General features: G+C 57.0%; 1 protein-coding gene across 50 annotated transcripts in view; it reads right to left on the bottom strand.

The window, feature by feature from the left end:
* Positions 1-17614, bottom strand: part of CELF4 (CUGBP Elav-like family member 4) — a 298904-nt gene that overhangs the window by 58594 nt on the left and 222696 nt on the right. For 27 of the 50 annotated variants that reach the window (XM_036823183.1, XM_036823170.1, XM_036823181.1 and 24 more), the window contains exon 3: positions 15196-15274. In XM_036823183.1, coding sequence (XP_036679078.1) covers positions 15196-15274 — 79 coding nt within the window. The remainder of the gene's footprint in view (positions 1-15195; positions 15275-17614) is intronic. The other 23 variants (XM_036823176.1, XM_036823149.1, XM_036823187.1 and 20 more) reach the window with 1 other exon arrangement.

The raw sequence follows: 17614 nt of genomic DNA on the forward strand, positions 1-17614 counted from the left end.
AATACCCTCCCTTTTAGAGCTGGCTGGGTCACCACCGACTCCCCAGGAACAGGGGACTACACAGTTAAATTTGGCCCTGGCACGGAAGCGTCCTCCAAGACCTCCCTGGAGTGCGGCGTCTGGGCTCCTGGGGCTCACAGAACCCTCATGGTGACAGAGACTGGTGGATCTGGCCCTCCTTTTGTCCTGCCTGTCCCATCCCACCCTCCCCAACCAGGAACAGCCTCTCTTTCTACTTCCAAGCACTCACTCAGGGGGCCTCCTGGTGGCAGGCTCCCAAACCTATCCCGGGGCCAACTCCCTGCAGCCTCATGGTGAGGTATATCCATGGCTTCCTGAGCTGGGGGAATGGGCCTGCAGGGATCCCGCATCTCTGCACTTCTAGACCGTGACTGTGGTCTACATTTTTGGGAACAGATTGAGGACATGACTACACTGGCTACTTATTTAAGCCTCAACGCTTTCTATCCTATATCCCCAGTGAACAAACCCACCCACCCCTTGGCCCACTTTTTTCCCTCTCAGCGATTGCACCCATTCTTTGCAGGAAGCCTCACCCACACAGATGCACAAGCTTGTTGAAGCAACACACACGTTTGAGTGCCTATTGTTAATTCTAGAAGGGTTGGCCAGGCCCCAGAGGGTTCCTGAAGAAGACTGGCCGGTAGGCTGTGGAGAGAAGAGACGGGGACAGAGAGAAGGCAGTGGAGAAGGGGTGTGTCTGGGCTTGTAGGAAGAGCAGAAAGGGCCATGGGCGGTAACCTGGGAGGGCTTCCTGTAGGAGGTGTGTGGGGCATAAGCACATGGACAAGCCAACAAAATAATGAAGAGCCAAGGACAGTGAATAAAGATAAAAGTCGTGGCCTCGGCGCCTAGCAAGCTGCAGACACTGCCAGCCCAACTGGGGAGAGGCAGGTTCGCTCACCAGATTTCTGCAGGTCCCCAAAGGCAGCAGAGCCCTGGCTATGGGGTGAGGGGCGCAGAACGTGCCTCGGCCATCGTCTCTGCCCATCGCCCTGCCTTCAGCCTCCCCGTCCCTGTGGGCTTCCCTTGGGGGAGGAGCAACCAGCCAGGTGGTGGTCCCCTCTTCCGAGGTTTGAGACAGTGGCATGGAGGTGGGGGCTGGTGGTCCCGGGTTCCCGGGGAGGAGCCAGCGGGGCGCGGGGAGCGGGGTGATGGGGTCGTGGCTCTGGGACCGGAGCTCTGGAGGCGGCGGAGGGTGGAGGGAGGCAGGAGGAGGCGAAATATAAAAATATCCGGGAGAAGTGCAGCGCTGGGCTACAGTGTTATTAAACTAAGGCATCTTATAAAACTCAAGCCATTAATAACAGGCTGCCGCCAAGTCGGGGTAATTTATTCAAACTGCGGGTCCCGGATAGAGGAGCAGATGTTTCAGAGCTGCTGGTGTCACGGAATGAGTTCCAAGGGAGGAGGGGGCGGCGCCGCGTTCCTGGGGAGGGGGCGCGGGGAGGGACCCTTCTCACAGATTAGCGACAGTCCCCGCCTTCCTAGGGGGTGGGGACCTCACCCCAGGCTGCCGGAAGCGGGGAGGAGGGATCCTGCGGAGGACAGCTAATTTAGCTCAACAAGTGCCAGGATAGAAAACCAGGGGTTGAGGACAGGCAGGCAGGTCTCCCTGCCTATAATGTTGCTGCTCCTATCTTATCCAGCTGAAATGCCACCTCCTACTCAAAGTCGTTTTAGGTTTTTCTACACCCACCGTGTGGTGCTGGGAATCAGAGGGACCTGGGTTCCTCTCCAGATGCAGGCACCACCCACCAGCTGGTGACCCCAGCTAGTAAACCTGTGGGCCTCAGTTGCCTCATCTATACAATGGAGCAATGTTATTACCTGATATTACGTGAGTCACAGAACTGGAAGACGGGGAAACAGTCACCCACAGGAAGGACCTGGCCCAAGGCAGAAGGGAGGGGATAAGGTCTGTTGGTTTTTTGTACCGTACCCAATGGCCCTCACTTGCGGTTACCTTTGTGTATTAGAGGTCTTTTCCGGTTTCCTAATGGGCTCATTGTTTTTACCCCAGACCCAGCTAGACTATGAACTGCCTGTGGCCAAGAATCCTGTAGGCTGGGCTCATCTGGATGGGTGTGACGTGCACACAATGAAGGCTCAATGGGTCAGTGCTTACAGAGTCCAGGTGAGGGGGGGCTACTGCGGGGGTAGGACATCTGCGCCTTTCTTCTCTGATGGGGGAAGAGGCAGCAAAGCTCCCACAGTCCTCCCCTTGGGCTCCCATTCCTTCAGCACCATCCTCTGGGTCTTGGTCAGACGTGGGTCCTAGTGGCGGGGGTGGGTGGGTGGGTGTCAGGGCCTCAGGCTCAGAGTCTGGCCACAGTTTCCAGGACACAGACCAGGAAAGTCAGCGGGCCCCTGGGATACGGAACTTCTGTAGATGAAAGCCCTCCTGCCCGACTTTGCCTTTCTGTGGCAAAGCACACATCTCCCCTATGAAGCTGTTTCTGACTCTCGTTGGCTCCCCTCTGGGAGTGTTGAACGCTGGGGGTGGGAGGGTGAGGTGGGGAGTCTCATCCCCACCAGGCAGGGAATACAGAAGGGGCCCAACAAATTCTGGGTGCCCTGAAAACTCACTATTTAAAATGGATGAAAAATGATTTTCTCCGTTTTGCAGATCTGGATGCCTGTTTATTGAGTGGGCTTAGAGTGGGACTCAGCTCAATCAAGGGGTGCTCTGTCACACCTCCCCTTGGGTGTCCAGCGTTGTGCTTGGGTTCCCATTGCTGACAGGAGGCCTTCTGGCCCCTGACGGCTTGCGCAATGAGCGGCGCGTGGGTATGAGGGTGACACTCCAGAAATGTCCCAATTGGAGGCAGACACGTCTCTCCCCACAGGCCCAGCCCCGATGGTGCCACCATAACGTGATGAGAGGAGAACCAGGAAGCCCTTCTGTTCCTCACACAGCCCTGACCTGAGATGACACCACTAGAGCGATGTCCTGTTAGGGAGAGAGTGCTTAAGCACGTTCTGCCCTTGGCAGGACAGCGTCAGTGCCTTTAGCAGATGCTGATGCCAGAGCACGGGGTCACCCTTGCCATCTCTCTGGTCTGGCCTGAGGGCTGCCCTGTACATGAGGGTGAGTGGGGGATTGTCAGACGCCTGGGGGAGACTGTGGAGGCCGCCAATAGCACCCTCGCCCACACCCAGGGGAGGCGAGGGGAGGTGGAAGGACTAGGGTGACAGGGAGGGCTCCTCCCACTCCCACCCTGGCCCTCCCCCAAAGTGCTCCCTGCCCACCTGGCTGGGAGGTCACCGGCCCTGTGCCTCTGCTCCCCTCGAACTGGACCTGCTCATAGCTCAAGGTTCATTTCAAATGAAGGAGAATGCACAGCCCCACACTCACGGGGCCATCAGCGCGCTCTGTGATGAATGGAGCCTGTGTCACTCAGTGAAAATGAATATTTCTTTGCGATAATGGCCAGATGGTAGCAACTCTCCAATCCAAATTAAAACATGCATGATAAATGCCAGGAAAACAGAGGAAGACAAAACCCCAACCTGGAGTGAATTCGCTCTATAAATCTTCCCCTTGCGCCCCCTGCCCCCCATCACTGCGGCTCTGCTAATAGCCATTAAATTATTAAGACGCACTGCAAGGAGAATGCCAATGTCAGCAGCACCCACCCCACTGCCCACATCTGCCCCCTGCTTGTGGGCCTGGCTTTGGAGGGGCTGGGGGGTGGGGAGATGCAAGAGGCGGCAGCTTTTAGGCCAGCAGAGAGCTGGGCTAGTAGAGAAAGTTGCTGTTTAGCGAGATGAGTGGGAGACTGGCCTCTGGTGCAGGGCTGGACACGCCTGCCCACACTGAGGGCACAGTCTCAACGGAGAGACGAGAAACTAACAACCACTGCTTGACTTCACGGCTCAGACAGAGGGCAGGAAAGGGGTTCTGAGCTGGAAAGACCAGCGAGGAACAGCTGGAGAAAGCATGCCAGCAGGGTGGACCCTGACGAGGGCTCTGACCACGTGGAGCTGGACAGCTGGGAAGGGTCAGAGAGGGCTGCCCGAGGGTGGCCATGTGCCTGAAAGTGGGCATGTACCTGGAGGTCTCAAGGCAGCAGGTAGTGGTCAGGACACAGGTGGCTTTGGGGCTTGTATTTCATGGTGACAAAAGGGCTCTTGAACTTAGGGTTTAATTCCCATGCCCCCTGCCCCTCCCCTCGCAGCTGGAGGCTGGAAGAGTCTCTCCCTGGTCTCCTTGACACCCTGTCCAGTCCCCCCCTGCAGGTGGCCAGTCTTCCCATATCCAGCTTCCACCAATCACCACTTCCCCTCATCTTCCAGAAAACCTCCAACTCTTTAGCGGGACCTTCCTTGGAACCCTCTCCTTGGGCCAGCTGGTTTCCTCATCTTACCCTGGATAGGCTCTATGCCTGCATCCGTGTCTCACCGTCTTCTCAGCCTGAATCCTCTCCAGTAGGGAGCCTCCTCCAGAAAGCCTTCCCTGACTGCTTCCGCCTGCACAGCTCTCTCCTCTGCCGGCTGTGGCTCCTGCTGTCTCCACTGCTCATCTGGTGCTCTTGAGACCGTAAACTGATCTCCTCACCAGACTGTGAGCTTCCCTAGGGTCCAAAGCTCGGCAAAGACTTGAAGACACCTTCCTGACCATGCATCTGCCTTTCATGGTCAGCTCTCCAGGGGCAGGGATCATCTCTCTGCACTTTTGAGTCACTTGCCGTTGGCCATTCATGTCCAAGCCTTAAACCTCCTGTTACTCTGTTGGGATGTGGCATCCGTGATGTCAGGATCATGGGTTTGTCTCTGATATGATCAAAAAGAAAATCTGTGCTGGCTGGTCCCTGCTGACCTCCAGCCTCTGCAAAGCCTTCCACCTCATCAGGCCCGGACAGACAACGCCCTGAGTGCCCAGGCTGGCTCTCCTCTGCCAGGCAGACTTGGGGTTTCTCCACCCACTCCTCCCAGCTGACCCTCCACACTGAGAAGGGCCACAGACAGGCTCATCCTGCTGCTGACTGGGTTTGCACCTTGGATAGTTCAGCTTCAGACCCGCCCCAATTCCTCCTATACCCACCCCCATTCCCAAAGGACATGGGGGAGGGGAGTGAGGAGCTGGAGAGCTCATCCTTAAGGCTGTGGTCCAGCCTCATCCTTTGTGCCTCTGATGGGTGGCATTGATGCTGGGAGAACTTCCTCTGGGTCTCAGCACCCCGGCCAGACCTGAGAGAAGGCAGCAAGGCATGGGTCCTGCCCAGAAGGGTTGAGGTGTGAAGGCTGATTACTGGCTGTGTGATCTTGGGCAAGTCACCTCTCCTCTCTGAGGAGAACGGGGGTGCTGCTTGATCCACCTTGCGGGGCTGGTGCAGGGCTTGAGGTGCTCTTCCTGGAGGCTCTGGAGGACCTAATGGGAGAACCGAGGCCCTGCTGGGTCTGTGCATCTTCCTTCCAGAGCCCTGGCTTGGCTTTAGCAGCAGCTGCTGCAGGCATTGCCTGGTTCCCCTGTGCGTTGTCCTGGGCTGGGTGGGGAAGGAGAGCGGACAGGCACATCTGATCAGGAAGACTGGGCCTGGTGAACTTGGACTGAAGGGTGAGAAGATACAGACCCCCCCCCCCAGATTCAGACACTGTGCGTGCACGGGTGTAGGTGTCCACACCCTGGAATGCGAGGAGCAGTGAGACCCACAATGCGTCACATCTGGTCTTCTGACTGCAGGGAGTGGACTCTCTCTTCTTTAGCCAAACCAATTCTTCTACATTATTTTTTAAAAAGTCTAAGATGTCACATACTTGCCTTGCTTGTCCCTGTTTTCATGTCTTTGCCTGTGACACAGCCCAGATCCTACCTCTTGGTAAACTTGTCATTCCAATAATCACCTCCTCCAGGAAGCCTTCCTTGTCCCACCCCATTCTGGTAAATTCATATGCACAGTAGAGCTCTGGCCCTGGGCAGTATGATTTCTCTTTGCACTTTGTTGATCACACCTTGTCAGAGGTCCTCACCCCCGTCACCTCTCATTTCCCATGGACTGGACTCTAAGAATAAAATAACTGCAGCAGCTGTCATCAGGGAAGGTTCCACAGCTCACCAACTGTATTCCACCTATGGCAGCTCCAAGGGGCTGTCACCATCCCCTTTGTAACAGGAGGTGGCGAGACATCACTGTGGGAAGGGCAGGACATGTGGGTGTGATGCCAGCATTGGCCCTGCTCTTTCCCCTGCTCCGGCTCCCTTACCCCATCTGGCTGAGTCTCCCTAAGCTACTGTTTCCAAAGCACGACTTATATCTGCCCCAAAGCCTTAGATGGCTTCCCTTTGCCTAAAGGCATCAATTTACAGCACCTTCTGGAAATCACTGTTCCCATATCTTGCCCTCCCCCGACAGTAGACCCCTGATTCTGGCCTCTTGGGATCCTCCAAGATTTCCTTGACTCGGGTTATTTTCCCACCTGGGAAACTCTGCCTTTCCTCGCTCAAATCCTCTCCCCTCTGAAGGTCAATCAGGTGTTACCCTTTCTTTTTTTTAAAAATAAATTTATTTATTTATTTATTTACTTTTGGCTGCGGTGGGTTTTCATTGCTGGGTGAGGGCTTCCTCCAGTTGCGGTGTGCGGGATTCTTACTGTGGTGGCTTATCTTGCTGCAGAGCACGGGCTCTAAGTGTGCGGGCTTCAGTAGTTGTGGCTCGCGGGCTTTAGAGCACAGGCTCAGTAGTTGTGGCACACGGGCTTAGTTGCTCTGTGGCATGTGGGATCTTCCCGGACCAGGGCTCGAACTCCTGTCCCCTGCATTGGCAGGCGGATTGTTAACCACTGCGCCACCAGGGGAGTCCCAGGTGTTACCCTTTCTGATCGCTCTGGTCCGTGCTGTCTCTCCCTGCCTCCCATCCCAGCCTCCCACTGCACAGCCTCACTGCTCCCATACTGCTCTCAGGCTGTTCCAAGTGGGGTGTGTCGGGGGCCAGGAGGGCACTGGATACATCTTGCCCACGTCAGGGCTGCCTCGCTGAGGACTGCCTGGTCCAGGAAGGACTGCCTGTGACATCCTCTTGCTCATCCTGCCCGTCTCCTGAGGAAGCGGGCATCTTCCTCCTGCATTGCCCGCACAATGCCCACAACAGGACTCCGTGGGAGCGGCACGGAGTGGGAGACAGGGGCCTGTGTTTCCCTCTCTCTGTCATTCCTTTTCCTGTCATCAGCCCCTTCACCCTGGGCACACATGAGGCAGCTTTTAAATATCATCCAGGAGCCCATTTGCAATAATTAATATCCCATTTCCCCTGAAACAGTCCTTTGCTAAATTAGCTGGGGCCAGAGGGATTTTGGTGAGGAGCCATGAGTCTCAACTTAACTTGCCGAATGGATTAAAAGAACCTTAAAAACAAAATGCAGATCAATCAACACCCTTTCCCCCAGCTGAAAACCTAAAGTCCATTTAAGCTTGGCAGGTTTGCAGTTAATTATAATTTCACACTTATGGCAGGAGTTACCGAGGTATTTATAATGTGTGTCTGCCCCACGGGGCCCTCTCTAAGGACCCTTCCCACCAGCCACCTCCTTCCCCAACCACAAAGACCTGTCTTCATGCAGCTGCTATTTGGGTTCAGTTGTATCAACCAGAGGACCTTTCTGGAGTTTTAAAATTTCTTTTTAAAAGGAGCTTGGGAAAGAAAGGAGACCAACATCCTTTTAAGACAGAAGGAACAGGGGTTATGGAGAATAAAACCCCAGGGCAGGGGAACCTTGTGCCATGATCTAGGGAGCCTAACTTGGAAGTGCTTAAATAACAGTAGGAGAGATTATGGTCAGATATGTGGTAGAACTTCCTGCCCATCAAAGAAGCCAAGTCCTGGGTGGGCCACTTGGCCTGGTGATGAAGTGTCTAATCCTCAGTCCTTCCAAAAAGCAGATGGCCCCTGCCCGAGGCTGGGCACCACCACTGTCTGGGAAGTGGGAAAGTGCTGTCTTAGGTCTGACATGAATTTTCCAAGCTGAACACTGTACTGCTTTTTCTTAAACATCAGTCCAAAATAAATCAGGGATGCAAGTACAGGGAAGATCTGCCGGGACATTGGCTTTGGGGCTGGTGTTCAAGGGAAAACATTACAGTCTACAGCTTGAGAAATTCCAGTGGGAATAGGGCAGGGCAGACTGACAAAACAGGGTTTCTGAGCTCTGACGGAGGCTGAGAGAGGCCCTGGAGTTGCTCTTCTTCTTGATGGTTTTTAAAAGCGGGAGGAGCTGGGTGAGAGGCAGACTCATGGGGGAAGGCGGACACAGTGGCTCCTCGGGCCCCTCCAGGCCACGGGGTGCTGTGTCCTGGCCAACAGGGCAGTTAGCTATCCCCCAGCCAAAGGTTCACCTTGACGTCTCGCTCCAGGCCCCTGGGCGCAGACACAGCTGCGGGAAGGGAGCACGATGTTGAACCGGAGGACGGAGGATCTGAGGATACGGGGGTCTGCAGGGTCTGGGAGGGGGGCGTGTAGAAAGGAAACACATCCCCATCACACACACTTCCAGGGGTCCACACACTGCCTGCTTCCAGGCTCTTCTGTGGGGACACAGAAAGATCTTGGGGTGGGGAGGGTGGGGCATTTTCTGCTCTGAGCTGCAGACCTCTCTCCTTTAGGTGGCTGCTTGCGGCATCAGTCAGTGGACCCCTTCTCAGCCCAGGGTCGCACCCTCTAGTTGGGGTGGGGTTGGCTCCACTCATTCTGAGGTCTCTCCAGCAGGGTACAAACCAGGAGCCCCAAAGTAGAGGTCAGGATGTGCTGGACCCGGCGGGGACACTCCTGAGGCCCCAAAGGGGAGAGACTGGAGCAGAAGTTGGGGGGGGGCTCTTGCCGTGGGACTTGACTTCCAGACGGTGGCTTGGCTGTGGCAGAAATGGGGCTGTTCTTGGGACCACAGCCTCTGTCCACCCCGCCCCCAAGGGAACCTCACCCAGGACCTTCTGCAGGGGTTCACACCTGTCCTCCAAGCCTTTCCTTACACCTTCCCCCTCCCCTCCCCCTGAACTGCACCTCGGGTCAGGGGTCATCTAGAGTAACACCGTTTTTTAAAACCTTGTTTCTTACTGTCATGGTATCATTTCAGATGAATCTTCATTGTGCTGTGGCCCCCGGCCCTTTAGCCTTATGTTTCTTGTACGTGCTCCTGCCTGGGACAGGGGCTTCCTAGCAGAACCCTGAGGGGTTTCTGTTCACCCAGAAGCTTTTGTCAAGTGAGTCATTTATTGCCTCTCAAGATTGGAAAATGGAAACTTCTGTATATTGAATTTTCCTAAAGTGGGGCCATTTCATCTGCTGCTCACGAAATTGCCTACCTAGAGCATGGGACTAAATAGCTAGAAAAGTCTGGACGTGAGAAGCCCAGCATCAGGGGGTCACCAGTGTGGCCATGGGTCTCGGGGGCCCCAGGACCGCAAGGTGAGGCCCACACCCCCTCAGCCGGTCCCCAACAGACCCTTGAAGGCCTCGCGACAGCACATGGTCTGGGTCTGTTTAGAAATAAAATAATGCTTAGAGGAGAGATGAGGAACTTAATAGGATTTTAAAAGCCGCAGGAACTGATGGGGCTACAGATGGTGGAGGGGCTGGGAAGACGGAGTCAGCCCCGGGTTTATGGTGGGGAATGTGGCCTCGGGGAGGGCCTCAGAGCCACGTCCACATGCGTCGTGTCCAACCTCATTTGCTGGCCCAGCGGGACTCCGCTGCCACGTGAGCACTGGCAGTGATGAGGGCGACGGACGCCCTGAAGATGCTGTTAAACGGACAGGGAGCAGCGAGAGGCTGCAGGAGCCGCTTGGCTAAGTGACTGGCCCGCACCTGCCTCGGTGGAAACGAATGAGTCACGGGCTGTCGCACCTGCCCCCAACCCTCCATGCCTTCCTCACCCTGCCCTTCCGGCCAGAGAGAGACCGAGACAGGAGTGGGGAGACTGAACTGGTGGAGAGACGCAGACATGGGCTCCCAGGTCGGCAAAGGGAGGAGAGGGAGGCAGTGGAAGCTCGGGGGTGGGGGGCTTCAGCCCCAGATGGTTCTGCAGGACTTGGAGGGGTACATAAAAGAAGTTCCGTCACCCTCTAGAAGCTTCCGTGTGTGTGTGTCGGGGCAGGCGGAGGTGGGGGTGGGGCAGTCTATGGCTGCAGCTCAGGGCCGCTCCCCTCGACATCGCCTGAGCCTCCTCCAGGCCCTGCCGCCCAGGGCGGGGTGGGGTGGGGGAACCACAGGACTTTATAACGCGGAGCTCAGCCCTCCTGCTGTGTCCACCCTACACTTTTCCTTCCACGATCATCGGGCCTCCGTCCGGGCTCCCCTATCAGGTTCAGTCTCAGCTGCCCCTTTGCCTCCCTAGCCTGGGCCTGACCCAGGCCCCCTCAGGAAAACACGCCTGATGGGCCAGAGAGGGGCCGTGGGAGCCCCTCGTCGGTCCCCACGGTGGGCGTGACCGCTTCCCTAGCTCGGGCTCACGTGTCTCACACGTTGCTGGAGGCTGGAGCGTGTCTGTGCTCATGTGGTTTCCAGTCTGGGTCCCTGGAGGGGTGGGAGTGTGGCGGCCACCCGGGAGGGCTGCTTTCACCCTTGCTCCTGTTCCCTCGGAAGGGCTCCCCGGTGCCTCCCTGCTCCCTCTGAGGGGGCGGCCCCTTGAACCCTGAGTCCCCTCTTTCCCAGGACTCCCTCCCAAGCCCTCTTGGTTTCTAACTTCTCCAACGCCTCAGCCTGACATCTTGCTGCTTTTTTCTGTCATTTCATGTAGATGAGACACAAACGGGGGGCCCCAGTCTGTGCCCCGCCCCCAGTCACTGGATCCCTGGTGGGGACGTTCGGTTTCACTTCACCAGGCGCGAGTGTGGAATTGGGTGTGTGTCTGTGGGTGCCTTTGTCAGCGCTGAGCGGACAGCGTGTTGGTGGGAAACGTGTGTGAGTGCCTCCCTCATCCGGGGCCTGGATGAGGCCTGCATTAGCTGGAACTTCTGACCTGTAGCTGGCTACTGGGAAGAGGTGGGGGTGGTTCCTGGTGATGGGGCCCATGGCGGGTGGCTTCCTAGGGCACAGCTCACATCTGCTGCTATGTGGCTGGGGCTGGTGGGGGTGAGATGGGACCAGGCCGACGTCTGCTGTACTGGCCCAGGTCTCAGCCACGCCTTCCCTCCTCGAGGGCTCCCACTTGTTTGCTGACCCTCTTGAGCCCCTTGAGGGCGGGGTGGACCACAGCCCCCGTCTCCTCCGGTTCAGCCCAGGGAGCCCCCAAGCAGGTTTGCTGCCTGAGGCCAGGCTGCTCAGAGCCTGACTTCCTGAAAGGACCCCCCCGCATTCTGGCTGCAGGAGCCTTGCCTGTGGGGGGAGCTTATCCTGTCTTCAGCCGTAGCACTCATTTGGACTGAGACCAGGGAGGATGGGGAGGGGGTCAGAGCTACAGGGCAGCACACCGCGGGCACCCACCCAGAGGCTGAGAGTGAAACGGAGAGGCTGAAGGGCCCCTGCAGCTGTGGAGACCCAGTTCAGACGGGGACCGTGAACCAGCTCTTGGGGCGGGTACGTCTGCCTGCTAGGAGGCAAAGGACACAACAGTGCACGCCCAAGAAAGCGTCCTTGCCTCTGAGATGGCCAGGGCAGGTGGGAGGGTGCCCTCCACCTGGTTCCTCTCTATCCCCAGCCTGCTTCACTGCCCTGGTGAATGAACCGGCTTGCTTATCTGGGGGTGAATCTGAGTTGATATACGACTTGCTCCAGCAAGTTCTGTGGGGTTAACAGGATCCTCCTTGCAGCGGTTTGGGTCCTGAGGAGGCTCTTTCTCCTTTGGTTTTCTTTCCCCGCCTAGCTGCAGCCCTGGCTGTTGGTGGTGGTATCAGGGGCTGTCTCCTCTCTTCCTGCCCAGGGATGTTACAGCTGTGATGCCCTCTCTTTGCCTGGTCCTCCACAGGGTCAGTGGCTCCTGCTTCTGACGGAGACAAGTGCAACCCCTTGGCCTTGTGTTCAGGGTCCCCTTTTCACTTTGGGCTCTCACTGTCTCCTGCCAAGTCTACACCTCTTGGTCCAGTTTTCACCTCCTCCAGGAAGCCCTCCCTGCTTGCTCCAGGCCACAGTGGGTTCTCTCTTCTCTGACCCCTGCAGCCCTGGTGTCTCATGTCTTATGGGTAGGTCCGGGAGCTCTTCGTCCAGCCTGGCCCTGCCTCCCTCACCTGGGACTCTGTTCCCCTCCCCTCATTTACCTTGAGAATAGCCCTAGAGGTATGACAAACGCCTGCAGCACCTTCCCTTTGTCCCCTGAGTCCGAAAGACTATCCTAGGAGTCAGAGGAATGCAGAGCACCTGGGTGCTGGTTACTGACAGGCAGGGCTTTGAATTCTGGCTCTGCCACCACCTAGCTGTGTGACCTGAAACAAGTTACTTAGCCTCTGTGCCTTGGTTTGTACCTTTAAGTGGGGCCAATAACTTCCACCTCCCAAAGTTTTTGTATGGATTAAACGTATTTGTTTAAAGTCCTAGCCCTCAGGAATTCCCTGGCAGTCCGGTGGTTAAGACTCTGTGCTCTCACTGCTGAGGGCCTGGGTTCAATCCCTGGTTGGGGAACTAAGGTCCCACAGGCTGCGTGGTGTGACCAAATCAAATCAAATCAAATGAAATCAAATCAAATCCCAGCCCTCAGTGGGTGCTCTGTAAACAGTAGCTTTCCTGGATAGTGAGATCTCCCATCCCTGGGTGAGGGGGTGGAGGCCCAGAGAAGCAGTGTCTGGGCCAGAGCTCATTCTGGACAAAGATGGGACTAGAACCGAGGACCAGAACAAGAGCTGCCGTCCTGTACTCTTCCTGGGGAGCTCCAGCCAAGCACCTAGCCTGTGTAATCCGGGATGAGGAGAGCCAGGGTGGGGCAGACCCACCTCTCCCTCTGGGGCCACTTCCTCCTCCTGCCCCTCCTTTCTCCTCCCAGCTGTGCCCCCAAGTCTTCCCAGCTCCCTGTCACCTTCCCCTCAACCCACTTTCACCCAGGCCTCCCTCCTCCTTCTGTCCCTTTCCCTTCACCTTTCTGGGCTCTTCCTTTCCCATCGTGTTCCTCCCCCGCCCCTTCCACTCCCACACCTGCCTTCCATACCCTTCTCCTGTTCCCATTTTTTTCATCTTTTTTAATGTTCACCTCTCCCCCATCCCCTCCCCCCACTGAAGAAGTATTTAATGGATATTAAATTGTTTTAAACTTTCTTTTTTTTTCCAAATAGCTTGGTTATGATGCTGACTCAGGATCATCTCCCTGTTTAATATTGAATATGCAATTAATAGATAGATGTTTAGGTTTGGCTCTCTTTTCCCCCCTTTCTACTGCAGGAAGAATAAAAAAGCTGATTAATCTGGTTTGGGGCAAGTGTCAGCGCAGGAGATATATGGGAGAAAGGAGATGAGGTTAGCAACGTGAAGTCGGAGAGCTACTGCCTCCAAGGCCAGTGAGGGGAGAAACAGTTTGCATTAGAGTGCAGCGCGGCCTCTCTGGCAGCAGGCTTCCCGACACCCTGCTCCCGTCCTGGATTAAACTAGGCCTTCTTCATGACACCCCGACTTCTGCAGGTGTGGAATATCCCCTCCTTCAAGGCAGCTCAGGTGCCACGTCCTCCGAGGTCTCTGGCTGCCCCCACCTTGGGGACCCCTCCTCTGGGACCGCAGGTGCCACTTACCGTCCGAGCTCCCTCCCCACCAAAGCCAGGGGTCTCTGCTGCCTCCTGGCCCTGTCACACGGACAGGGCATTGCAGGCGAGTCACTGCCTGACAGGTGACCTGGGGGCCAGGTCCTGCCGGTCCTTTCTCCCGGAGACAGTCTCTGGGAGAGGCCCTGCCTCTGCCCCGTGTCACTGAGGGCACCTGCGTGAGGCCAGAGTGCACGCCTCTCTCCGCCAGGGCAGGGGGCCTGGCCCTGGGTGTTTGAGGAGCCTCTGTGTGCAGAGAAAACCAAGTAACTGGACTGCCGGGAGAGGGGCGGGAGCAAGCAGCACGACCCAGGTGTGGTCTGCAGCACGAGCCCTTCACACCTGAACCATTTTTACTCTTCAACCAACCCGCCCCCATGATCGGGGTCCTCGGGATGGGGAGCTCTCAGAGGGCCACAGGGAGGCGCGCCTGTGCCCTGGGGCACGGGGCCCCTTCGGGCAGCTGGGCTTGTTGGGTGGGATTCGAGGCCTGGGTCAGGAGGGCCCCAGAGCCACAGAGGCCTTGTGCCAGGGTGGAGGCCCTGTCAGGGCCCAGAAGGCAGAGGCCTGTGCTGGAGGGACCACAGGTCCCAGGGGTGGGCAGGCCACCTGTGGCCACACTACAGTTTCCTCAGGACAAGAACCTTGACTCTGAATTTGCAAATAGCTTTTGCCTATTTTTCCCTCTTAATTTCCTGGAAAATTGGGGGGGTGGGGGAGAGGGGGAGGGAGAGAAAAGTTCCTCAGCGCCCGCCTGGTTGAGCTGAGATGAGAGTGAGTGTTCCGGCCTAGCCAGGGAGAGCCCAGGGGCAGAGGGCACTGGCTTGGGCATGGTGTGGGCACAGACACCCGGGCCAGAAGCCTGGAGGGTGGGTGCTCGGCAGAGGAGCCAGAGCCTGGCCTGGTCGAGCCTCTGTGTGCAGTGGGGTGGGGGGAGGCCCCCGCTGGTGGACGGAACAGAGCCTCCCCTGGGGGCACAGAGGCCTGAGTCTGGGGGTGAGGCTCTGTCCCCTTCCAGACATCTGCCTGTCCATCTGTACGTAGGTCCAGGATCTTGACTTCGGCAGCCCCACCCCGCAGTGGGCAGCCCCCCTCAGATTCACCCACTCTGGCCTGAGCCTTCCCAGGGCAGGACTGAAACACATTTCCTCCCTCCCAGCCTGGCACCCTTTCAACTAGTCCAGTCCCATCCCAGTGGGGTTTTCCTTGGTGACACAGAGGTGGGCCTAAGACACCTTTTGGGTGTCTTACAGGGGGCAGTGGAGTGCCCAGGACATCCTACTTGTTTACTGATGGGAAGGAAGGAACCCCAGCATACGGCAGACCCCAATTCTCCCCCATCCTCTTTACTCTGTCCCCACATCCGTCACCCAGGGCTCCAAAGCCCTGTCCTGACCCTGGGCCATGAGGTCCCCATGGGGCAGGGGGAGGCGGCAGGGAGTTGCTGCAACGCTGCATCAGGGGGAGGGAACGGGGGAGGGAAGGAAAGGAGGGAGGGGGAGGGGCAGAGACAAGTGGGCCCTCACGTGAAGGGGGCTGGCGCAGGCAGCTACTACCTCCTCGGCTCTCGCTGTCCGCCGGCTTCACCTGGATCGGCCGGTTCATCTGCAACAGAGCACAGGGGGGCAGTGTTAGCGCAGACACACCTGCGCCCGAAGGTACGCAGGCGTTCACGGGGACATAGCACACGGACCACACCACCGACACATACACCCGCGCACCCGCGCAGCTGCAAACGAGCGGGTCTTCACTGAAGCCCCACCCACCTCCCCTCCCCAATGTGGTCCCCAGGGTCCCCTGATTTCAGGAGGGTTTCTCAGGATTGGAGACCTCCAATCCTGAGAGGGACCTCCCGTGGTCCCTCTCCCAACTTTGAGCAGCTCTTGCTGTGATACTGGAATCTGAGGGGTCCCCTCTCTGGCCCACCCTGGAGACAGATCGCTTTGCTGAAACTAGCTGGTCTCTGGCCGAAGACTAACTCCTGCCCAGGTTGGGGCATGGCAGTGAGTTGCACCCCATCCCTGCAGTATCCTGCAGACGCTGGCTGTAGGTCCCAGGGGTGCCTGAGGCTCTGGACCACCCAGCTCCTTGTTGGAGCAGAGCTCAGGGCTGGGGCTCCTGACTGCGGCCAGGCTGTCCCCTCGGGGTGTATGTGGAGTGGGCACTGCTACTTGTCTCACGTGGTGTCTGGGTGCCAGGACGACACCGGGCACAGCCTGACGCCCCCAGCCTTTTAGCGGCCGGCCTCTCTGGAGGATCCGTTTCAATGCCTCATTCAGGCCACTAGGGGGCTCTGAACTCCAAGGATCTGGGGCTCCGCAGCCTGTTTTTCATCGTCCGGATGCCGGAGGCATAGGGTGGGCTCTCAGGCCCTGAGGATATTTCAAACAATAAAAATGGTAGGAATCACGCAAATGGAATTGTATTTTATGTCTTTGCCAGTGCTTTTGCTTGTCCTGTACCTCTCTTATCCCTTACTCTATTTGCATTTCTCTCACAAACAAACCCTGAGAGGCAGGCAGCGCAGGTACTAAATGCCCCCATTTTATAGATGGAGAAGCTGAGGCGGGGCCATCTTGTGGCAAGATGTGCCTGGGAACCTGGGTCCGCCAGGGCTATTTCTGGGCTTTTGTCCTGCACCAGGTGACTTTCCATTGCCAATTCCCCTTGTGTATGGAGGCTGGACTAGCCGGTCACAAGCTTCCTTCTGGTCTAGGATTCGAAGTGAGTTTTGGTTGCGTCAAGACGATGGGTGGGGGAGTGTGGGTGCCCGTGACTCAGCAAGGTGAAGATGAGGCCAGGGGAAGGGCAGAGCCACGCAAGGAAGGACAGAAGCGGGAGGCAGGGCACAGAACAGAGGAAAAGGAAGCACAGGTGGCCCGGGGGGTAAGAAAGGATTCTGGGGGGCCAGTCCACTAAGAGGGGGTGCCATTGTTTGCCAGGAGGTCCCCACTCGGCACCCCTTATGGAGTTGAGGGAAATGAAGGTACTCGGTATGTACGCTCTGCCTGCGGAGGAAGGTGTGGGTTTACGGGAACCTCCAATTAACAGGGAGAAGGAAGAGGGACATAAGGAAATTCCCAGCTTCATTTCGGGGGTCCTGGCTCCCCCATAGACCACCTCCTTTCCAGTCCTTGAGCGAAGGGTCCAGAAGGCTGAGCTTGCATCTGGCTGTGGGAGAAGGGCTGTACTCTCGGGCTCCCGTTCTGGATCTTCGGAGACTCCACATCCAGCCCTTCCCTAGGCTGTCCCTCCCTTCTGGAACACCCCTTCCTCCTAGTCTCCCCCAAAGCTGCAATAGTCTCTCACTCCAGAAAGGCTCCACGGCTGACCTGGACCCAGTTCTGGCCATTGTATTCTCCTGGGTATATTTCTATGGCTTTCTTGCTTATGTAATTATTATAATGCTCCAGGGAGGGATTATTATCTCTCTCTTGCCAATGAAAAGCCAAGCTCGGAGGAGTGGCAGATCCAGGATGCAGCCAGGGTGGGTAGGCACGGTGCTAACATGATAAGGTGGGTTGGACTTCCTATATTTCATCCCATTTGACTCCAAAGCTGCTCTGAAAGGAGGGGGCCAAGGGAAGATGTCCATCTGGCAAGGGGCAATTGGGCCACCAAATCGAATACAACCTCCTTCAGCGTGGTCCCCCAAATATGGCCCCCACCGCCTCTTGCATCATTCCATTCCTCACGACCGGGCACTTTCCTCCCCAGTCTGTTCCTTTGGCCTGTGAGCTCTTTTCCCATACCCCCACCAGCCTCTGGCCCTTGACCCTGAAGCCTTCCTGGTACTCCAGGGGGAAGGGTCCTGCAGGAATTCTCCCTTTTCCATATAGAATGTACAGTCAAGTTGGGAATTGAGTTGCAAGGGGGGCACCGCACTGCGACACCTACAGGAACACGAACAGCTGCTACAAAATTATATTGTTGGATTATCATCAC

This window comes from Balaenoptera musculus, chromosome 14 (genome assembly GCF_009873245.2).
Source record: "Balaenoptera musculus isolate JJ_BM4_2016_0621 chromosome 14, mBalMus1.pri.v3, whole genome shotgun sequence".
Classification (NCBI taxonomy): domain Eukaryota; kingdom Metazoa; phylum Chordata; class Mammalia; order Artiodactyla; family Balaenopteridae; genus Balaenoptera; species Balaenoptera musculus.